Here is a 24,781-nt window from a genome sequence, read left to right on the forward strand (position 1 = left end):
AGACGCGTGCTCGGGGCGAGGTGTTTCCAGCTTGGCTCCTGCTCCAGTTTGTCAAGTTTTACCTCTCCAGCTGGGGCAAGGCAGAGCCACACACAGCTCCGCGTAACCGCCGTGTGCTGAGACCAGTGGTTTATGAAGTATTTTGGCTTTAGAACATGCAGAGCTCCCTGAGGGACTGCGAATTGCTTGTTACTGCAGGTTTGCAGGATGGGATCGGCCTCCCTGCTCCCATCCGGCATCCCCGGGAGCAGCTCCAGCACGCTTGCAGCACTCTGTAAAGGTTTATCTTTTCACTCGTGAGTTACACTAACCTATAAAATCCTGCTTGGGCTCATCCCCAGCGAGGCTCCAGACAACACCAGTGCATCCATGGTAGCTGCAACAGGCCAAGAGACCAACCACCAAGTCAGATTCCCATTTGCATTGTAAGGGGAGACACTGGGGATCAGGGTATGGTGTGAGGCAGTCCTAATTATCCCAGGGTAGCTAATTATAAAGGACGTAAATTGACAGAAATAAAGCCACGTGGTCAATAGTATTTTTTTAAAGCTGGAAATTTTAGCCCATTATCTTTCCAGCTGAAAAGCTTTAATTGAAAATGGCTAATCTTCCAGTGGGTTCAGGAAGGGTTTACAAGCTAATTGCTCTCTTTTCTTTAGGATTAACACTTTGTTCTGTGAATAAGGGTGGAGGGCAGCAGATGTGCAGCCTTTACTCATTTTAATCCAAACACCCCACTGCCACAGATGCTCCCAATGCTGTGTGGTGGCATAATGGAATCTCTTTCTTGCACATAAAGTGCTTGTTCTGAAATGAAATTACACCTATCTATTAGGAAGAGAGCAATAAATTTCCTCCACCACACATCCCCATCATGAAAGACACAGCACTGAGCTGTAAAAATCCCTGATGGAAGTAAATTTTGCAGGAGAGAGCAGCTAACATATGTTTTTTTCCTTTTTAACCATTTTGCTTTTGTAACTGGTAGTCAGTGTCATTTAGACATGGGCAGAAAAGTCATTATCCCACAGAAGTCAGAACAGGATCCCACAAACCTCAGGGTGGCTGGGACCTGGCTGCTAAGCTCTAGGCTGAGAGAAGATTTTAAGAGTCAGTTGGGAGAACAGCTGCCTTCCATTTAAAGAGAGAGAAATTAATTCTGCTAAACCACAGTGAGAGCTACGACCTATAGCTCTCACAGACTGCCCATAAAGCTAGTTGGGAATCTTGACTACCTGGACTAGATGGGATTTGTATTACATGGGAAAAGTGGGTTGGCTTGATCCTGTGATCTCTCTGGGAGAGATGTACTTAAAGGAGAGGAGGATCCCTAATAGCAAAGGCAGAGTAAAGCCCATTTCTCAGAAAGAGGGAGGGGGAGAATAAGTACATTCAAAGACAAATTAAAAAAATGAGGTCGTGGCCATTCAGCTCTTGCTGCTGCAGGGCAAGGAAGACCAAGTCCTTCTTGACATGAAGTCTGCACTCCTGCTGTTCAGAAAACAAAGTGTCTGGCACGTCCTTGCAAGATCCTGATTACCAGTCCTAAAGGGGTAACACACCTGTTAGGGAAGTAACTTTTGCTGTTCCCAGGATCAGATCAGGGAAGGCCACACCATCAGGAGTAACAGTATGCCAGCCCACCCTGCCCAGACTGGAGATCAGAAAATCAACAGAGCACTTGGGTCCTATAGGTGTGGGGAGAAGGAGGAAGCATTTTGTGTTTGAATCAAAAAGTCAAGCTAACATTTGGTGTCATAATGTCTCAGCAGTGCTGTTGAGGAAGGCACTAGGGAAGGGGTCCAGCCACACCTGTATGAATTAACAGCATCACCAGGGCTTCCCCCAGAATGGCCCAGAAGGATGCTTGCCTAGAGAACAATTTACCTCAACTCTCTTGAATTAAGTTCCTAACTTTAGCAATCTGTAAACTAGAGAGAGGATTCATCTCTTTTGACAGAGCAGCAAGTACAGCTCAGTAACTGTTTCCCCTATTCCTCCTCCCCCTAAAACCTAGAATTTTCTGCTGAATCACTATCAAAAAGAACATACACAAACCAGGAAGGAAGCAGTGCAAACACTACCCATAAAAGAGTGTCTCAGGCAAACCCATGGAAGCAGCAGACACAAGAGTCCAGGGAATGGGTACCAGACTCAAAAATTTCAAAAGCTCAGCTAGTTTTTAAAAACTGAATTTGTGTAAAGTACAGCTCAATATTGCCTTTTCAAATCCTTCCTGGAACAGTCACGAAGTTGCTATCCTAATTCATGCCTTTCATTAGCTGGTGAATTGGAATATTTAGTGTTCAAATGAAGATGAATTTTTGCCAGTCACAGCATCATCCTGCATTCAGCAGTGATCTCGATTTTGCAAAGTATTTCCTCAACCAAGGAAAGGAAACTCAGCTTCTCAACTAAGGGAGAAAATCCTCAGAGCAAGCAGATGACAGACACACATATCATGAGCATGTGACAATATTAAGATCTAGATGGATGCTGAGATACTAAAGGCATGGGTTAGGAGGGGATATTTTCAAAACTCTATTAACTCAGTGACCCAGTTTATGGGAAAGATGCCTTATCATTTGTACCTTTTGATTGCACATGAGAAGAGGCAACAAGTGCACATTCTCTGCTATCTCAGCAGCTGCTCACATGCTGAAATGTGGTAGTTACTTGTGCAAGGCATTAAAGTTAGAGATTTGTTCATTATTGCTTTCCTGGGTGTTGTTTCTGGTAGTCAAAGGCACAAAAATCCTGCAGAAGCTGAGGGTCTACAGCTACACCTCCTACCCCTGGAGTGCATTTCTGTGCAAGAGCCACTGGGAACAATACTGAAAACCTTATCACTTGACAAAGATGAACACACAGAATCCAAGCCAGAATCAGCACTGCATAAATTATGGCCAAGAACACCACGATTTAAAGCTTTATATTTGGCAAAAAGATGCTTTGACTGTGTTTTTCTTTTCAAAGAAAAACAAAAAAGCACATAGAAAATTATTTTCTGAAAGCTGTAAGAAACACTGTGAAGACCTGGTTTTGTAGTTTTGTGATCACCCACCTTCACATGAGCTGACATCCCTGACATGCAGTTACAGACCTACTGCAAAACACAGCTAGCATTACAGAAGATCAGAAAATCTTTCTGATTTTTCCTAGAAAAAGCTTTTCATAATAGAAATATTCTGTTCAATTACTTACAGAGTGATTACTTAAGAATATTTATTCTCCAAAATATACTGTACTATAAACCCCTTTCACTCAACTATTAATTTCTAAGAAGCAGCACAAGGCTTAGGATGTGGAGATTTTAGTGAAAATTATGGGATTGCTTTCTTTACAGCTGAGAATTGATGCACCAATGTCAGGGGACAAACAACAGGAAAACAGGTCTTGATCAAACAGGTCTTGACCAAAACAATCAGAGCAGTGAAGCCTACAGAGGCTCTGAACCAACAAGCAACACCTGAGGGGCAGGTCACAATGGGGACATTAAAGCTTCCTTGCAAGATTTCAGGTGCAGCCCTGCAGTAACCACGCACTCCTGGAAACCACTGCAGGTAGATGGTGTCCAGGTATGGCTGACTAACAGTTACTTACATTTTATGTGGTGTTCCAAAGTAATTAAAAACTGGATTCCTTTAGAAATAGCATTGCCTCAAGCCCATCAGGATGTTTTTTAGGCAGTAGTCGCAACATTACAAAGGGTATTTGTGATCTGAATTGCAGCTATATTAAATACATTATTAAATATACAAAGCATCATGCAGCTGTAGTGATCCCCAGAATGACTCACTCCTGGTGTACAGTGATTTAGCCAGAGGAGAAGGGTATTGGAGGAGGAGGGTTCAAATGTTCTTCAGAGGTCATTACTGTAGCTGCCACATCAGTCCTCTCTCCAAGCCACTCTCTCCTTTCCCTTCTTCATGGAATCACTTGGGTTGAAAGGAGCCTCTCTGGAAAAGCTGCCATGAAGGAACTCCGTGGAAAAATAAAAATACTCCCCTTACGTGGAAAGCTTCCAACAACATAAACGTTTACACTGGGGCCACATGGGTGAGGGAAGGTGGGTGCCTGTGGCTGTACCTTCTGTGCACTGTGAAAAGGGACATGGGCAGAGCCTCTCCAGCAGCATCCACATCTGCTCATTCTTCCTAGGGCTGGGAGCCTTGGCCTCATGGCTGGGATTCTCCTCTTCAGAGGGCAACCCAAGTGCACCAGCCTCTCTCACTCTAAGAAGGCATTTGGCAGGATTTGATGGTCGAGCATAATTCCAGATGAAACACGCCAGATTGAAGGATTTCTGCATAATTAGGGATATAATACTGTATTTAAGAATCTCCTAAATACCCTCAGTTAACAGAGGGCAGCGTGTTCAGCGGAAACTCATCTCCCATCACCAGGGACTAAAGCTGGCACTAAGTGGATGCAGATCTTCACTTTCTTTAATACCTCAGCAGCCCAAATGCAGCAGCCAAAAAAAGTCCTTTCCAGAATGAGCAAAGTCCATAGCAGATCTCCTGGACTGGATGCCCCAGCTTAGAGGCATCCAGTGTTCCCAAAACAGTAAAGTGGCTGTGCTGGTACCCTGGCTTTGGGAAAGTTTCTATAGCAACAGACACAAAGAAAATTTAGGTGTTTTCATGGCACAGCTGATTTACACCATCACTTCTGTGTTTAAGTCATTGAGGCCAAGGGAAAAGCCTGAAAAAGTAAGATTCAATTCCCCATCAGAGGAGTTTTTCCCTTTGTTTCATCCCCCCAACAGTTTTTAAGTCTCAGATTTTGTGTCAATGGGTCACTTTTCTGTTACCTCTTCCAAGGCCCATCCCTTGATAGATGCTTTCTTTACACTCCAATGGGGACCTTCCCGTGTGTGTTCTCGCCAGCCCACAGACACATCCCTGCGATTAGCTCATCCTTACACCACTGCAGAGACACAGCTTCCCTCCTAGCAGAAACCCCAGGACAGAAGTGTCACCTCAACAGGCCACTCTCAGAATAAATGTAAAGCCTTCCTGCCACTCCAGTCCTGCGCTGCAGCAGCCACTCCTCGGTGCGTCATTGCTCCCTCTGCCCCTGGACTGGCAGCGTCTGAATTTCCAGAGAGATAAGTGCACAAGAGTGTGCTGCCCTCACACAACATACCATCACTATGGAAACACTGTTTGGGGTGAAATTTGAGGCTCTGCTGTCACTGATGTTTGCAGCCCTGCAGGCTCCTGCCCCAGCACATTGCCTATGCCCTGTCCCCGAGCCCTGGGGTGACAGAGCAGATTTATGGGCTCAGAAATGTGATGCTCGTCTGTGTCACGGGATGGAGAAAATTGCAACTGAAAAGTTCAGTGTGCCATTGGGACAGCTGTGGAGTTTTCCAAGACAATATTGCTGCCCAGTTGCTGTCACAGCTCCTCTCCCTATGCTTTTGCCTTCCTTGGACTTCAGCAAATTAGGAGTTTCACTCCAGTTTTGAAGTAGCAAAAGTTTCAAAGCAAAGGAGAGGTGACCATTGAGTGTTTTCACTCACCTTTCTTACACGTGAAGAGCTCCTAAAGGACGCTGCCACAAAGTCTTCCTCCCACTGCTACCTCACACCCCCTCCCTGAAAACACTTGCTGGAAGGCAGTTAAAACTTAAAAAAATTTAAATGGTGAAAAGGACAGGCAAGGAAGGGGAAGCATGGGGATTGAGCAGACAGCAGATTAATAGCTCGGCATTTATGGCAGTTTAATAATAGAGCTGTCACAATAGGAGAGATTTACTAATTGCGGAGTCATTTGCCATGGATTCCCATCAAGCTGCCATTTAAATCGCTGCACAGTTTTTAAGACAGCTTTTGAAACTGGGGAAGGGGAGAGAAGAGACAACACCCAGAGTATTTGTGAAGCTAAATTTAGGAAAGCATTGTGTTTTCATAGAGATGAGCAAGCTGATAAGGAAACAAGGAAGGAGCCAACAGCACTGCTAGCCCAAAGGAGCTGGGGAGGAAGGGGGCAGGTATTTGTGTTTGAGCCCCACCACAGAATAAGCAGGTCTTACATCTGGGGACAGGGCTCTGACCTCAAACTAAGCCCTGGAGAGTTTTACACAGGTTTAACCAGTGACCTACTAATACCTCCAACATGTCTTTTTGCAGAATTAGTCAGCACTGGGTTTAGGGGCAAAATGTCATCTTACACCACCGATAGAAGAGTTGTAATCTCTTGGGTCTGTCGGCAGACAATTGTTGGTCCTTCTTCTACTGACTTCAAAGTGAAATAAGCTCCTAATTCATACCTTCTCATCACACAGGGCCTCAACCTGAGGCATGCACAGATATTTTTGTTGGGGCAACCTGGTGACAGCATGCTGCAGTACTCTGCATGCCACCCCCACAACCTGGCACTTCTCCTTCGGGTCCCTGAGGCCACCAGTGCCAGGCCAGGGAGTGATTCACAGAGCTGTGAGTTCTACTAGACTCACTACACCAGGGTTATAGGAAAATTAAACAAGTTGAGAAATTTTTCAAACTAAATCCTCAAGCTACAGTTGTTTCCTGGTGAAAATACCTCATTCCAGTCAAACCTGATGTTCTTCAGCCTTGACCAGGAAGTTTCCAGCACAGCCTGGAGAGAATTAAAACCAATCCAAGCACAAGCAAGAGGCCTGGTGAATAAGGGAACCATAGAATGGAAGATGGTTCTCAATCAGGAATTAGAGCCTGGAGCTTTATATATTAGAAGGGCGCCCTTACTTTTTTGGAAAGAAAAAGGGCTCTCAACACTATCAGGAGCAGTTCTGCATCCACCAGTCCTTTGCCCTACGCTCCCACCCTCCCCAGCATCACTCTCTGGACTCATTTCCCCCAGAATAAAAAAGGGGGCAGCTATCCTTTGCACCTCAGTCCTTTCACCAGCAGAGGCACAGTGAACCACCACCGTTACCAGGATGCTGAGAGCACCTCAGGCCACTCAGGTGGGCTCCACTTGGAACCGTGGGAGAGGTGGGGGAGGAGCTTTTTGGGGGCCCAGGGCAGTGATGCTGTCCCATCTCAACCAGCAGTACAAGGGAGGCCATGCCTTCTCTGTCATACATGTTCTCATAGCTCTGCTGAGAGGCTGGAAAAAAGGCTGGTTTAGTCCTCTTTTTCTTTAGGGGAATAGAGCACTCTCAGAAGTTCAGCCAGGACTTTGCAGATCATCAACAATTAGCAGCCTACAAGGGTGCAAGGTTGGGGCTTTTGTGGCATTTCAATTCTGCTGTCATTTAATAACCACCCATGACTCAGGCTTTCCTCCCACATGCTGTGGCCCAGCACTCCTGATCTCTTCCATCCATTTGGATTCACTGGTACAGAAGATAAAAATGTGTTAAACAAGACTGCTTTGCCATTGCACCTGCAACTAATCAGACACACCATGAGCACGATTTGATCAGGTATTACATTTTGTCCTGGTCTCCAGAGTGTTGTTCAAATACATTTGCAAAAAGGATGCTGCATTAAGGCAACATAGAGCTTTTCCTACACTTTCTCTGAGGACAGGACAAGGCAGTACCAGCCCCTACCCAGCCCCAGCACCCAACTCTAGCTGCAGCTGTTTCTAAATGGTTTTGGCCCACCAGGAACACATTTAGACACAGATGAGAAGTGTCACAAAGAATTTTCTTCTCAGAGGCACAATCAATCCCCATTTTACATAGAGCAGAGATAAGATGACTGAAGCATAATTGATTTTATTTTATGGGATGCTATACAATGAGCATCCTTAAACAGAATTCAGTTATAATGAACATACAGTACAAGATGAGTCTTCACCAAGGCAAATGTCATTGCCTAGGGACAAGTTCAGATCTAAGTAACATCGGATTCATTACTCTGCACCTTAGATGAGGCTCTTCAGTCATGTGAAGTCAAATGTACCAACATTTATGTTCCCCATGCATTCCCCTCAAGATGAGGACAATGTTTACCACCAGCTCCCTTGCTAGTTGAATGTCTCCCACTGTGCCTGTTTCACTTTGGAAAGTCCTTTTCCTTCTGTATCTTCCTGTCAACTCATCTGTGGCACTTCGGAAATCTCCACTCAGGCTTTGCAGTGAAATTTGGACCAATGGGAGAAGTCAGGGGCATTTCTCTTTGTTTCTGCACAGCATCCTGAAGAGCCACCCCAGTGCCCAATTTTTGGGATCCCTCTCACACTGGTCCAGTTTGGAGGCCATGGCTGGTAGCCCCACCACTGGTCCTTCCTGCATCACCATAGGCACCCACCTGCTCTGGAGGGGAGCATTTGCTTGTTTAGAGAGGTGCACCCCATCACCCTTGGCCCCAGGATTTGGCTCTGCTCCAGGAGCTATGGGCACACATCTTCCCAGCCCCACTAGCACAGCCTACCCTAAGCACTGCACTGTCTGTCACCAGACACCACCTCTCCATGGATTACATGCCCAAGGAGTTCAGTCACCCAGCCAGCAAGTTGGAGAACAAACACAATCAACCAGTGAAAGAAGATTTTTTTTCCCCTGTAAAAATGCTGGGCTCAGGTAGGCACAAAAGAGCATTAAAGAAATGTTTGAAATAAATGAGTGATGGCAATTTAAATTTGGAAAGTCCCATTTAAAGCAACTCCCAAGACTGATGAGGCAAAAATTCCTGTATATGAAGCAGGAAAATGAGGGAAGCAAAAAGAGGAGGCTACTCTGGAGTCTGTAGAGCCTAAGATGCTCCAGCCACACTCTACTGAGTTCAGCCATCACATATTAATACAAGCTGTGTCTGATCAGAAACTGAGTAATTAGAGCAGCCTGGAAGGTTAATGGCATGCACTACCTACCATCACCTCATTAGAGGAGAATCCATAAAGCAGACACCAGTATTGCAGCTGATTAGTGCAGACTCAGAGTGATAGCTGGCAGAGCTAACTCTGAACCCTAAAGCTGCACACAGGAGCTGCTCCCCAGTCACAGAAGAGATTGACAGCATGACTTGGATGAGGGTATGGCTCTGCCTTCAGTTTTACAACTCCAATTTTTCTTTAGAGGAAAGAATTGGAGGAGAGGGCCAAAAATGCCATGCTATTCCCATACCCCAGGGGAAATTCCACAGAATGTAGAGTTGTCCACACATCATAACTTTATTGCTGGACTTCATGGCATCAATGAAACTCAGAAAACTCAAGTGAAGATTATATGGAGTCTTACCTAAAAATCACACAGGTCGTATTTGTATTGGTTGCCACACTTCAAACTGTTCAATAGAGTTGTCACAGATTTGTATTTTGACAAAAACCAACCTAAATAACACACATTAAAAATTTCCTCCTGATAACTCCTTATCCAGAACATCAAGCACAACACAAAGCAAAAACCCTCCCCAGTCCAGCAAGAACCTGCACTTGTCTGTGCAGTAAGTACACTACAGTTCAGCTACATTTCAGAAGGAAAACACTGCTTCCAAACAGTTCACCGTGTTCAAAGATTGCCCAGTTAGGAAGAATAAAAAAATTTTTAAAAAAGGGAAAAAAGGTGAAGGAAAACATCCAACCCTACTAAGCCTGATAGGTTGCCACTGAGTTAGTCCACTGCTGAAATGAGAAACTGAGAAACCTGTGTTTCCTTGCCATGGAGACTAAAACAGCCAAGAGGAAAAACTGTTGACAAGGAAATGGTTTTGGATGGTACCTTGCAGCTGGGAGGAAAGCTGAAGTAAAGCAATCCAGCCCTGCCAGTTGTTTCTCTGCCAGTGAAGCTCAAAAAATCCTCCAAGTTTAAAGAAAATAAAAATATCCCTTGAGGAAGAGAAGCTCCCAAGCTACAGAAGGGCAAAGGCAGTGTGACTCAGACACTAATCTCCCAAGGACAAATGTTTCTGCTGTGCTTCAGCTGCCTTTTAGAACTTTGATCTTGTGGGACTCTCAGTGTGGGAAGCAAGGACTATCTTCCACCACGGTGCTGCACAGCCCTGGGACCTCTGGTTGACCCCACCTTTCCCTGTGACAGGGTGAAAACCAATTGAAGGGAGCAGCACTCTGTCCTGGGGATGGTCTACAATGCCCTCATCTTGAGGTCCAGGGCAGCAGACAGCTTGTATGGCATCTCCTACCTTAAGAAGCACTTAAAGTGCTTTTGGATGTCACCTGGATGCCAGTCCACGTGACAGAAATCTGTATTCGTGGACTGAGAGTGATGGTAGTGTAGGCGGGGAAGGATGACCTGTGGATTTCCTTCAGCCAAACAATATGCTCAGAGACATGACAGAGTCTTGGGATATTTCAAATTTTCAGTTTCAAATTACTTCATGTCTCTGATGAATTTGCTTCAGCATCCAGGCTGTGTTTGCAGCCCAGATACTCAGCATGGGCTTTGCCTCCAGTCTAGGATCAGGGACCTCAGGGTCTTCTGTGTGGGCACTCATGTTTTAGATCTGCTCTTGATCAGATGAAGTTAGAACAAAAGTTTCTCCCATCCCAGGATACTCTCCAGGAAGCCAGAGCACCTCAGAGGGAGACAAGAGGCTCAAACGTAGCAAGAAAGACTTCCAAAAAGTACCTGCACTGTGTTACCCTTCAGTCTCCCGGCACAATCCCAGAAGCAGTGGCTGAACTTATCCAAGTTGTTGTTTTCAACTGGAACTGAAAGAGATGCTACAAGATTTTCTCCTCCCATCACTCTAAATCTAGAATTTCTTTTAAAGCCTTAAACTCTGCATTTCTGCATTACCTGAAAGTGCAAAGAGCAACCACCAACAGGTGACCAGGAGGCAGTTCCCACCATGATCATTCCTGCTCCTTCCAGGCCATGTCACAAAAGATAGGCTCAAAATGTGTCAATATTATTAGCCTGCTAAATATCTGCTCAGAAAATGTGTTCATTAGCAATGGCACCTGTACTATTTTAACTGCAAACAGGACCTGTGATCTGCATTTATGCTATTTGCAGAGTTCAGAGCTGGCATTGCTAGTGAAGCTGCCTCCATGCATTATTACCAGCACTGCTCCAGCCACAGTGCAGCTGCTAATTAGCAATCAAAATTATGTTGAAAATTATGTTTTCAATTTTAACATCAATATTAATATGAAGCTTTTATTAGTATCATAGAGAGACCACCCACAAGCATAGCACAGGTACTGCTGACCTTTTGAAGCAACTAGAGAAGGTTCACAAGAGATATTCATACATTCCCCTCAGGTAACAGTGGTTCTGAAGGGCACAGTCAGAGGGATGGAGTCACATTTGTGCCCAGCAATTGCCGCTGCTCGGGCTGCCCCGGGTGCCAAGGGCAAGGCCAGTCCCGCTGGGGCCGGGGGCTGCAGCAGCTCTGGAGCCATGAGCCAACTCTGCCCTCTTGCGATTACAGCCAGGCTTCCAGCCTCTCCCCGTACATCAGCGGGGAAGAGAAAACCCAGGAAATCTTCTCCAGAAATTCACCTAATTCGGACACACACGTTAAATATACCGTTTATTTGTTGAATTTTTCAAGATGACGTTAGGATTTAGCAGATTCCTCAACAGAGCAGGAGGCACTCAGGGCAATTCCTCCTCCTGTGTGGGAGCAGCAAAGAGCTGGGGTTTGCTCATCTGCGAGAGGGATTTATCCCCGTGTGTGGCAGTGCCCGGCATTCTGCCTTTGCCTCAGGCTGCAGTACTGCAGACACAGACGGGGCTGCCTGCTGGACATGCACACAAGCCTCAGATACCCTGCTATGCATTCAGGCTTCTCAGCTCCACCAATCCCTAAAAAACACTGGAGAAACCTGTCCCTGCCTTCATGTCTTCACCCTCCCTCACCGCTCACCAAAGCCAAGCCAGCTCCACAGTGTATTCCCGCAAGGCAGGGGCTGGCTGGAAAATAAAGCCAGGACAGCCATTCATCTCACCACCTGTAAAATCTCATCTTCCCTTCCAAGAAGCAGCACCAGAGGCTGCTGGAGCAGGGCTGAGTGTCGCTGCCGGGTGAAGCTGCAATGCTCGGAGCTCCACGAGGGAGCAGCATGGCCCTTCAGCTGGGCTGCACAGCTGCCTTTGGAACGGCCAGCCCAGAGCTGCTGCAGGGCAGCGGGCACAGAAACGGATCCCTTCCATATTTAAACATTAATATTTTCCATTCTTACACGCACGTGTATACAGGGTCACAACAAGACCCTTTGCTTTCTGTAGGAAAGAGGGGGCTGCTGCGATGCACAGTTGGTTTTTTTTTCCTTGCTTTGCTATATAAGCGGACCTACCATGGTAAATAACTGCTAGACAGTTTGAAAATAAATTATTATAAAAGCCCAAATAACAAAAACGAACAGCACCACAAAACCAAACCAAAACGCCAGATACCAGGGGGAATTAGTCTTCAGAACAGATTTTAACCCGGTTACATCAGGCTTCTTTAGGATTCACAAGTCAGGTATTGAAGCCAGGAGGGCCTGACTTGGCCATCATAATGACTTGTTAATACAGTCAAGTCCAACAGAAGCAGGGGATAGCCTTTATATTCTCCTTTCCCAGCATTTTGACAGAAATTAGATCCTCTTCTGACATTTGCCTTTGCTGCTCCCCTCGTGCAAACTCAGCAAGACACAAAATTCATGTGTTAACTTGAATTAAATCTCACAAAGAGTAAAGAAAAAAATTAATATATGTCAGCCCTTGAAAAAAGGACTTTTTGAATGCACAGGGTAGCCAACTAGAAGGTGATGGGGAGTGGGTTAAGATAGTTCACACAAGAACTTTTTGAATTGTGGTATTGATAATGTAAGGAGTAAGATTATTACACTGTTATTTCCACAGAGTTATGCATCCAGGACAGCTGAGTCAGATCCCTACCAGATCAGCACCCATTCATTCTGTGCTGATGGACACACAAAAGACCCTCACACAGTTGCAGCAGCAAAGCTTTACAGACTTCAGTAGGAAACAGTGGAGTGGGAACTGCATAGTGCCACGGTGAGGAAGAGAACACAAAGCAGGAGCAGCACAGGTTTTTTATTCTCAGGATAATTCTATCAAGAATATTTACGTGGGATATGTTGGAAAATGAACAGTGATACTTTATAAAAGACCTTGTAGCTCTGGTTGAGCATGGAAGTGGAATATAGCAGAAAGCTGCAACGTGTCTGCCTGGGAGCTCAGGGATAATGCACAAAATCCTCACCATCAGTTGCTGCACCACCAAAGGAATGTGGGAGGAACTGGTAATACATTTAACTGCTACCAAAATATTTATACACATATATATATATTCCTACATATGTCTCTGCACAGAAGCTTGTTACATATGTCCCTGTCACATTATGTCACCACTGCATGTCAGACAAAATGATAAGGAAGGATTTGAGCAAGGGTTTGAAAGTTCTGTCAGGGATGAGGATAATGAGGGATGCCCTCATCAGTGTTACGAGGGAAAAGAAAGGAAATAGCAATATCTCAAGAAAAAAAGGAAAAAAAAGACTAATAAATGTCAGCATTTGCCCTTCACAATGTTGTTTCAGAAAGTGTCAAAAATCCAAACCCCAAGGAAATCACCTGCTACAGGAATTACACTTTAGAGCAGAAAATTATTTCCAGCTAGGATGTTTCCTAGGGCTAACTTGTAGGAAAACCACTCCAAGGCTGCACAGTTCCACTCTGTTGGGGCCTGGCCCAGAGTCCTGCTAGGGGTGGCCATAGAGAAGTGTAGGAATTCTCTGAGAAGAGCATTTTGGTCATTCCCAAATACCTTTTGTCAGCTCCTGTGTTCTGATAGCTAACACACAAATGTTTAGTTTGCTTGGCTGGTTTTTTTCTGTGATATTCATTAATATTCATTCATTAATATTCATTAATCACACCCAGTTATGTGAGGCCTCCCCTGGCATTTCCCCTCTCCCAGGTATACCAGGCACAGATGGAGCAAGACCTCAGAGTAACAGATAATGGCTTGTTGGCTGCTCCAGCCCCTAAAGACACACACACACACACACACACTGGGTAGAGCTGCTCCATGAATTAGCACAGAACCTCAGATCTGTCAAACTCAATAAATGCTGATTGATATAACCTTTTAAATATGGATTTTTTCAGGAATAGAAAGGAAAATTATAACACTGCCCAAACTAGAGCAATGGTTGATGTGGACTGGGGGGGGTAGCTTCCCCTGTCCCCTCACACCCAAAGCCATCCTCTTACAAAGCCTTTCATCTACATTTTCTGGTTTTGGCCACAGGAGTTTAAAAAATCCATCTCATTCCATCAAAACCTCACTCCCAGAGCAACCAGTTGAAAGGCTGGTTGATGCTTACAGGAGAGTCCTACACATCAGAGCACACCAAGCCTGCTTAGATATGCCTGCTGTCCAAAAGGCTTGTCTGCATATCTCCTGATTAGCTCCAAGTCCAGTGCAGGTAACAGCAGATGAAAGGCAGGCACTTAGGAAGCACCAAACTGCTGCAAACTGCACTCCCCAGCTTCTTACCCAGCCCTGTACTTGCAGCTGCCTTGCTCCAAGCCTCCTTACTTGTATCCCAGAAATCTGGATATCAGCAGGTCAACACTGTTATCTCCAGCTGGGAACTGCGCATGTTGGACATCCTACATCTTTCTTCCTATGACACACAAGATCAGCTAGTTCCACATCATTAAGGCTGTAACTTTAAATTTATTATTATTATTATTATTATTACTAAAAGAGTGGCTCTTTTAACAGTTCCAGGATTCCTGTTGGTCACCCTGCAGCCACTGAACACACACACACACCAGCATCAGCTCCCAACACCGAGCACTGAGCAGACAAGTTGCTCTTGGTAGCGGTGTCACTTCACTTCCTGGGGGACAGGAATGAAAACCACAGCGTGGAATAGCTTAACCCCAGCCAGTCCAGAGCCAGCATTAACACAAACCAGCAGAGACATCATGATCACAGCATGGTACAGGGTTTTTGTTTCCCTACTAACAACAGCCTAATGGAAAATTCCAATAATATTTAAGGATTCTCCTTACCTACATACTCTGATATCCTAGTAGAAATAGAGGGCACAAAAATCTGTCAAGGAATCCCTTTATGACTTGAAACAGGTAAGAACTGTAGAGATTTTCAAAGCAAATTCTGTTCCTGCAGAGGCCCACAGTCAGGGACCTCAATGAGAGCCACGCACACACCGCGCCACGTGCAGGTGCTCCACAGAGTGACGTGTTTCCCTCATTATGGAGACCACAATCTCCCACAGGCTTTGGTATCCTCCAGAGTACATTCCTCTGGGGCATCACCCTCCTGGATGACAGCAGAACACCACACTTTAACCCTTGTAATGCAAAGATTGGGTCTAAAAGCCTGAAGATTTCTGACCTGCCAAGGCAGTTTGTATATGGATTTGAGCTACTGAGTGACACGAGTGCCAGAAAGGCAGCTCACTCCCAGCCCTGCAACTCCACCACAAAGAATAAACCATAGACACAGAGGCAGCAAGTGCTCCTGGCAGGGCATGGGAGGTTTGCTGTGAAAGCACAAAAAGGTATATTGATCTTCTACAAGTGTTATTTAGAGGGTGCTTGGGAGATCTAAGGTCCATAGGAAAGCGGTAAGTTGTAATTAGCTGGATAACAAAAAGCAATATGTAGTAATTAGCTGGATAATGTGCTCATACACATAGCTTGGGAACAAAAAAGCAAAAGATGAAGTTGTAAATGTCGGAAAATATGCGGAGAAGAAAAAGTTTTTAAAAATATATTACTGCACTTTGGCTAGATGCCTCAGGAAGTAAAAAGGTTCTTAATTCCTACAAATTTTGATAGAAGTAAAATTTTGCTGTCTTTAGGGGATTTAGATTTGGATGAACTGGGTTACTAAATGTAATTTGTATTGTATATCACTGCTTTTTTTATCACTATATTTGGATTCTGTGGCGTCTTGAACGTGAACAGTTTTCTCAATAATCAGCATGCAAAAGGCTTAGACAACGACAAATAAACCTTCAGCTGAGGCTCAGCAGCACAATACCTGTTAGAACAGTGACCCAACTCTGATCTCTTTGTCAATCCAAACTTCTCAGATAGTCACCAGGGAACATCTCTCTAGCCCTGTCCCTGCCTCCCACCCCAGAGGATGGGGATGACTGCAGTCCCTGCTGCAGCAGTGCTCTGTCCCCAGCCAATTCTTCCATCAGGAGGAAGATGGGAACATGAAAAGCCTGTGAAATTTAAGTCAGTAGTAGTAAAACATCCAGATGAAAAGATTATTCAGCACATTAAAACATAATTATGGCCAGTTAGGAAGTTAAAGCATATGGATGATAATTTTAGATCTCTAGAAGGCAGAACAGTGGGTTTGGCTTTCAGCACAGCACATGGCTGCTGTAAATAAGGAGGACAGTACAGACACCTTTATAGAAGGATAGAGGAAAACGTTAAGGTATTTGGCAGGGGCAGCTACTTCCAGTTATTTTGTTAAAACCTGCATAGTTTACGTCACCTATAAGTGTAGCTCTTAAGGCTGTTTTCCTCAGCCTTGAGAACAGCAGGAATCAAAGACTTAAAAGAAAACAGAAAGAGCAACAGAAAACAGCCCACTGGCACAGCAGACCGCTCACCACTGCACTGACTCATGCAGAGATTAGATACCAGGAGCAGTCTGCAACCCTAGTCAAGCAGAACACAAAGTCCTGCTGTTCCAGGAAAAAATAAAGCCAAATAAAATAATTGCTTCTCAGGGATGACTCAAGTTCTCCCAACAAGCACCCACCTCACCAACAGTTTGGTCACTTCTGAAGATGCCAGTGTGCCATCATGCCCATGGCACACCACCATCTCCAAACTGCTCCAGGTGTGCCCAAGGAGACAGCTTCCCACTGTTTTCCCACAAAGTCCCAGCTGCTGCAGCATGTTAAATTTTACTATGTTGCTGCCTTCAAAGCATCTAGTCAAGACAATCACACTTTTGATACCCGTAGTCACCAATAGATAAAGCTTAAACCCATTGTTTTTAACAGGCAAGCCCCAGATCTAGTTGCAATAAGCCTCCAAAGGCAATTAGCCTTATAATTAGAAGCCCATAACTGGGGAGGGGGACACATATGTCACCTCTTTTTCCCTGTCCCAGCTCAAACCCAGGAACGCAGAGGCAATCAGGGGATCGTGGAAGTTGTGTTCAGTTACTGAAATATCAGCTGCAAGATCTACAGAAGAGCTTAAACACAGACCTCAGACATGCATCTCACAACCCTGCTCCCTCGCAGGGAGATTTGAAACAAAACAAAACAAATGATGAAAGGTTAATTAAGCCACGAAAGAAAGAAAACTCCAGTTAGCAGTACAATTACCTCGGAGTGCCCTCCACCAGAGGAAGGTCTGCAAGAAGTGCATGCTCCTTTTCCTCAGTCCCGGAGGAGGTGGCAGCATTAGCAGGACCGGGGCTGCTCCACGGCTCGCTCACAACCACTCCGGCATCCCCAACCTCCTGCAGCCCCAGCACCACCTCGGACCAGCCTGCGCAAAGTGCACCTGCTCTGCTCTGCTAACCACTGAGTGGGAGTCTGGGGCTTCTCTCTCTCATGCTCTCTCCCTCTCCAAATAAGCAATTAGCATGAATAATTACAGCTCTGATAATAATATCCAGCCACCTTTGAGCAAGAGGGAAAAGACTGTAATTAACTCTTTCTCAGGGATCAGAGGAAGTTGAAATAGCACGAGCCTAATTATCTTCTTCTGGGATGCCTCCTGGCTACCGAGAAGCTCTGGAATGTGTGGGAGGCAGGGGTCAAGTAGTATCCTTTTGGAAATCTCTCCACCCAACCCAGTTTTACGTGTCTGCTACCCAAGTGATCATTAGATGTGCAAATGTACACAAGGAGGAAGAGAACCCACAGTTTCCCTACACTGTGCTAAGCAAGGGGCTGTCCGTTCAGAGACTGCCTGCAGCATTATCCCATGATGGATCTTTGGCCACTGAGGACTTTGGAGCAGTTCCCCTCTTGGAGGATATGTAGTGGTAACGTGTGGCTAGTCCTAAGCACAAAGCAGAGCCACACCAGCTCCCTGGAGACCTGACCCCAGGTTGGAGAGGGCACTGATGGCCAGACAGGTTCCCACTATAAACTTAGCACAAAGGCACTCTCACCCCAGAGTTTTCCTCCTGCCCCATCCCCCAGGTCACAAAGCTAGGGGGAAAACACATAAACGAGCCAGGTAAGGGATCCAGATCAGCTCAGGAGGGAAACTGAGCATGTTTTAAATGTCTTTGCACCAAACTGGCTTCGCTCCCTTCCCAAAGCCTCTCCTGGCAGGCAGGTGGGACAGGCACATGTGCATGTCCCGCTCCCAGTTCCTTACAAGAAGCAAAACACTTTACATGCACCACCCCCAAAAAGAGTTCTAGTGAGTTCAGAGACTAAAACAATAAATGGTGGCCCTCTGCAGTAACTGCCCCAAATTGGCCAAGGCTCTGAAAGGATACATGGGTTAGATGGCTGCTGTAACATACCCTCTTCATGTTACTAAAAACTGTGATAAATCGAGTTATTATACAATCCTGTCATGCTTTATTGCTACTGCAGTATCTGGAGATGTTATTAGAGCGCTGCAGTACAGCAGCTGCCCTCCAAACACTCCACTCTCTTATGAAAAGAGCACAGGTTTCGTTAACATCTCTTGTATTCCATTGACCTGAAATATTTAAGAGTGGAAAAATTAACGTGTTTATGAACCCTTATCACTAGCCTTAGAAAACCTGCTGAAATGTTATGTCTCTAAGCATTTAAGCATTAATTTTCATATTATAAAGATTCCACATAATTCTTTTATTTATGAAGTCAAGGTGCCCAGGGCACTGTAGAATATAATCAAGCACATTAAAAAACAACATAATATAAATAAAATAATTTCAGTTATTTAATGATTTTGTGAAACTTTAAAAAAATGTTGTATATAATATGTATTTTAACTTTCTTTACGTTGTCTACTCTTTTACTGCATAGCTACCATCTGTTTTGCTAATGTCTTGAAAAGAAAGTAAACATATTCGTATTAACTGGCTGAATCCCACAAGTTATTATGTATATTATTTTCCCTGTAGCATAAATAGTTCCATAAGCACTAAGTAGACTAAGCAGTTGAATCAATTGAAGCCTATACATTAAGACCCAGACCCTGAAATGGTAATTATTAATAAATAACATGATCAATATGGCTCAATGGCTATGATACTGGGGTCTTAAAATTCTATTTTGTTGAGGAAAAAAACTGTATCTAGTGTACCCACACTTCCAGTGTGACCCAATGTAATTTCAAGGGATGGTTAAGTTTGAAAAAGAAATGCACATTTAAGGCTTGAATTTTAATTTTACTATGACCTAATTGCCAGGGCAGCCAGTCCAGCCTCTGCGGTGGATTTTTTCCAGTTTATGTGTTACCCTCAGAATCTCTGACCCAGCAGGCTCTTAATGTGCTATTAATGGACACTGGAGGTGGAGGCACATACAATAATTCTCCCATGGGAAATGTCTTTCCGTGAGCTGGATGTGCCCCAGGGACAGGGAGGGCCTCGGTGACAGTGACACTGCACAACACAACAGTGACAGTCCCCATCGTGCTGTGGGGGGAGCCAGGGCTCACAGGGATCCACTGCTGCAGGGCCTCTCACCCTGGGGAGGTGTTTGAGGTCTTGGATCTGCGTGTGAAAATGTTATGGTGAGGGCAGAGGGAAGGAGCACCCACACTTCTGCACAGGAGCCCCAGAGGGATTTGCACAGGTCTACAGCAAAGCACAGCCTTGGGAGGTCAAGTGAAGTATCCCCAATGGATCTGCCAGGGATGACCAATTCCAAAATTATAACCTATGGGGAAACTGCAGCGCAGACTTCTGGAGACAGTAAATTGGTCTGCAGGCAGGAGTCTCAGCTTAAAAAACAGACAGGGGGACATGAGAGGACTGGGGCTGTTCAGAGGTCTGGGGCTTTGTGGCTCCATCATCTGGCTCCAAGTCTTAAAGACGCTCTTTGATTCACAACTTTTGGTTATTACTGATGTCCCTAAACAGGAGTGAGTGATGCAGCCTGTTGTAGTCTGCACTACACACTCATGTACCAGCTGCCTTCAGGTGCTACATTGCTAAAATTTCCAATGCTTTCAATTAACACGTAGCAAAGCCGTTAGTCATGTTGTCTTTCCAACAAATAATTGCTCTCCCTGGCTTCCTTCCACATTATTGTGAGCTTCCATTTAATTTATGGGCCCTAATAAAACATAAAGAAACCAAGACTAATGCTTCATCAGTTTCCTAAGCTTTTCCAACATCTTTGGTGGGGAGGGGAGCTGGCGCTTCACTGTTTTATGGCTCTGAGGGAAGAGCAGCTCATCTAGCAGCAGACAGGGAGTTTGCAGCAGGGCAGAGGAGAGACTCACACCCTCTGAGTTACATCTGGCACATCTGCAGGGTGGGGACATGATCCAGCCCCTGCTGCGCCTGCCTGCCCCCCGGCTGAGCCTCCCACGCATCCCATGGCTGTGCAAGGCACTTGCCACAGAGGCACAAGATGAAAGGAAGAGGATGCAAACATCAGAGGAAGGGGAGAGACTGTGTCATAAAGAAAAACACAGCTAATTCCTTGGTAATTATTCAGACCCCAGGCTTCGCCTTATCCAGCAGTTTCACACAGGAAGCACAGCCAAGGACAGCTGGGGAAGGAAGAAGGTGCTTTCCAGTGCTGGGGGTTCCTGCCAGCCCTGCCTCAGCCACCAGTTGCACGTGGTCCATGGCCTCGATGCCCCAGAGAACAGATTCAGGTGTTACAAGCTCTCAGCTCAACCATTTTGAAACACAACCCAGTAACCACAGCACCCACTGGGGCCAAATTCACCCTATGCCTGTCCAAACACATCCAGTGAGACCAGCACACTCTGGGTCACCCCACACCTGCCCCACAGTGGGCACAAGCCCCTGCCACGTGCAGAGACCTGACAAACTTCTTTGCACAAATGATCAGAGACAGCAAATCAAGGCAATGAGCAACACCCCCAAAAACAAAAGACTGAAGAAGCAACGCTTGGGTGATTACAAAAACTTGAACTGAAAGCTGTTCAAAAGGCATCCAAAAGAGAAAGGGAAGAGGGCTGCCAAGCCTGACTCCCCAAATAAAGTCTCCCTGCTGACAAGTTCATCTCCAGTTTGCAATTCTTGTGTCTGGCTGTACATGGAGTCGATGCCCTGTCTGATGTCCCCACTCACACAAGTACCTGCTGGAGTGAGAGGCTATGCTTGGAGGGACAGAGCACTCAGGGGAAGCTGACTTGGGCAGTGCAGGAGCTGGGACTGATGGGCACCCACAGGCTGAGCCCCAGTCATTTCCCAGCAGTGCCACAGGGCGAGCAGCAGCTATGGACCTGCCGGGCTCTTTAAGTGCTGCAGCCTGGACAGCCTTGCTCTGAGCTTCAAGGTGGTGTGCAAGGCTTGAAGGGAAAAGCAAGGAACTGTGACTCTCAGCAGAAATGGGGGTTGTGCTATTATACCCCAGTACCAAGGGAGAAGACTAAATAATTAATCACAAAAGCAACTGAGTGTTAACGAGCCGCACAGGATCAAACCGCATGGAAGATGCAAAGGCCCCCCAACCCTCTTCAGTGTGCTGACAAGCCTAATTTTCATAACTTGACTACCAAAGCTGAGAGAATATGCCACAAATGAACAAATGTATCCCAAAATCCCCCTTGGGCTTCTGCTGGGGGCCATCTTGACACTTTTGCCACCAAAGAAGCCAGTTCAGAGGATGTTTTGCATTCTCAGAGAGAAAGGTGTCCCAGGCTTTGGGTGGTCATTGCAGAGGCCTTCTGCACGTGTCATCCCACTCTTTCTGCAGCTTTAAGGAAAGGGGGGATATGCATTTCAAATAGGAAAAGCAGACACATAATGCTGCTTCAGTGCCATTCCTAAATAGCAGAGTCTGACTGTGCAGAACTGAGCAGCAGCACCCAGGAGCTGTCAGGGATAACTGGAGATGGGAAGGGAAATACATGGACATGGCTCTCTTGGATGTTCTGTGTAGTCAGCCATACCGAGGACAGATCATGGAATCATTCAAATTGTGTATTACCCTGCTCACAGGGTATCCCTGTGCAGACCACAGGGCTATAATATACTACTAATACTAGGACACAGCTAGTAAAACACAATTTAGACAGTACCAGCATTAAATGACCTTCCTTCCCAGCACACCACACCAGACCCAGCACACATCTCTGTTACTGAAGCTTGTGATGGAGATCTTAAGTACTAACATTTGCATCAGTCCCTTGCATCAGGCTTTCTCCATCCTACAGTGAGAAAGGATTGTGCCAAGTAGGGTGAAGACCATGTGGATTCCATTGTGCCCACAGCTACAGCAAAATAAACTCTAAATAATTATATATTCTGTTTATACAGCACCATGGCTTCCAAAAGGGCTTTGAGAAGTTAAACTGATACGTAGGCAACAGGCAGGGCTCTTCAATCCATCACTCAGGTGCTACAATCTGACAGGAAATAAGGATCCTGATTAATGGCCCAGAAGGAACATGTAGAACTTAGGGGTATTCACACACTCCGTGCAGCACACATGCACACACCACCTTCAGGGGTCCTCTACAGGAGCTTGCTTGGTTCTAGTACCTTTATCCTGTAAAGTCTGAGTAGGCTGATTACTAGGCAGCTGAGCATGGGAAGATGATTCAAGACAGTGAGATGGGCTTTTCTACAGCTTCTGTGTGATTGCAGAGCACCAGCCTCATGAAAAAACCCATGTGCTGATGTCAGAATGATGCTTCTGAGAATTCCTTCTAATAAAACACAAAGCCTTCTCTCCTCCATCATAATATAAACTTCACAACACAGATTGAATTAAGGAAAACCATAATCTAAAACAAGATGCACACTTGGCGCATTTCCAATATCCAAATGTAAACCTATGGGTGCCAAAATAACTTTAATCCCGTGTATTTTATCTGAAAAACAAAATAGATTATGGAATTACTCCCTCTGCTGCATCTCGTACTAAGACTGGAAGAGAAGAGTGAATTTTGTAGGCTTGCTCATCAAGGTATGTTGACAAGACACCAGCAGGGTCAAGCTTTACCAGAGACAAGAACCCCACAAACAACAGGATACTGTAGGTTGTGTTTGCAATTATAAAGGGCTGATCTCCTAGCACAGGTGGGGGCAGAGAACTGAGACTTGGTCAGCAATTCAGAATTTACTGAGGCACTCACTGGCTTGGGGAAGCTTTGCTGCAACACTTTAATGATACATGGTCTGAATATTTTGTGTTTCTGTGCATAAAACCTCACTCAGCTGGAATGAGGTTGTGTCCCTTATGGGACATCATTTACATCAAAATCTCCCCCACTTCTCAGCAGGACTTTCATGTCCCCCCAGCATTTTGAAGGCAGAGGCATATCTGTGTGGGGGGATAGACATATCGTTTTTAAACATTCATTGAGCTGGAAGTGTGGAAGATGCCAGCATACGAAGGGTTCAACTGATGTGTAAATGCAGCTCTTTGAAAAGAAGGAATTGAACACCAAAACTGGTTCAGTGCAGCTAAATTGGTCCCCTAAGGGCCAGTGGTAACAGAAACCTTCAGCCCAAATAAGAACAAGTGAAATATTCAGCAAACAGCATTTGATGCTTATGTGCATGAGAAGAAAAAGTGGTGCAACTGCTGGAAAAAGAAAAGATCACGTTACCCCAAGCTACATTAAAAGTAGCAGATAAAGGGATTTTTGGAAAACACTCTGGGTGTGGCAGAGTTCTGTCAAGCCAGTGCTGGAAACTCCAACCTACCAAGACCATGGGTGAAGCCAGCAATGGAGGTTGTGCCACTGGTCCCAACACAACAACCCAGTGCTCAGACTGGGCCCGCTCCAGGTCTAAATCACATTCCCTGTGGCCGTGGTGGGGAGACAGCACAGGCCTGAAATGAGTCCCCAAGGAATGAACACAGAAGATATCCAGGCTCTGAGCCATGTATGAGTAGGACATGCATGAGCAAACTTCCTTCTGTGACACAAGGCCACCTCTGGAGATCTTCAGCTTGGATGGGATTTAAAGGCTGCTGATATCCTCCTGTCCTTGGATTGAACTTCACCTGATGCCTAGGAGTAAGAACAGCACCCAGCTCTTGTCTTCTCATTGGGTATGTGTCTATGGACTGGGAGCACAAGCCCAGCACTGCACCTAATCCATTTGCAATACAATAAAATAACCACGGTAATTTGCATATGCTGAAGGGTCAGAGCTTGTGCAGGGTTTACTTCACCCTCTGAGGTTCCCAAAATCAGAGTGCACCTGCCATAGAGGCTTTAACCATCAGTATATCTCCTGTGCTGCTGGCAACCTGAAATCAGCCTGCTCCACTGTGCCAAATGATAGCCCCTGAGCCAGACAGACAGACAGACAAAGCCTGAACTTGCTCAACAAGAGCTCAGTTCTTGACCATTTTCCAATAAAAATATATCAGAAACACTACAGTCATTTTAATTTCCCTGTGAAGGATGCTAGAATTGCTTTTTGTTGTTCAAATCAGTCTGTTTTATCCCCTCCCAATATTTCTTCCTGTTTTCTTCCCAGAAAGGAATGTATAAATGTGGGTGCTCTAGTACCTGAATTTCTTGAGTCATTTTAATATCTATTATTATGCTCATTGCTTGAAGACAAAACTGTAAGCAATAGCTCTTTCCAGGGCAGGAAGAGAGTTCATCACAAAACATGACAATCGATTCAAAGAAAGAAAATGCATAAGAAATGAACTGCTCAGAGAAGCAACGCCTGCTTTACAGGTGGAACACAGACAGCATGTTATTACTATTTAAATTCCTT

At 45.3% G+C, this 24,781-nt stretch overlaps 1 protein-coding gene across 3 annotated transcripts in view; it reads right to left on the bottom strand.

The window, feature by feature from the left end:
• The window catches only part of GRIP2 (glutamate receptor interacting protein 2), a 250,030-nt gene that overhangs the window by 86,056 nt on the left and 139,193 nt on the right, over window positions 1-24,781 (bottom strand). The window contains exon 1 of one of the 3 annotated variants that reach the window (XM_015641263.3): window positions 17,259-17,625. The exons of 1 other annotated variant lie outside the window; for it this stretch is intronic. In XM_015641263.3, coding sequence (XP_015496749.1) covers window positions 17,259-17,337 — 79 coding nt within the window. In that variant the 5' untranslated portion in view covers window positions 17,338-17,625. Of the gene's footprint in view, window positions 1-17,258; window positions 17,630-24,781 lie in introns of those variants that run through there. One more of the 3 variants, XM_033517454.1, reaches the window with a different exon arrangement.

This window comes from Parus major, chromosome 12 (assembly GCF_001522545.3).
Source record: "Parus major isolate Abel chromosome 12, Parus_major1.1, whole genome shotgun sequence".
Classification (NCBI taxonomy): Eukaryota; Metazoa; Chordata; class Aves; order Passeriformes; family Paridae; genus Parus; species Parus major.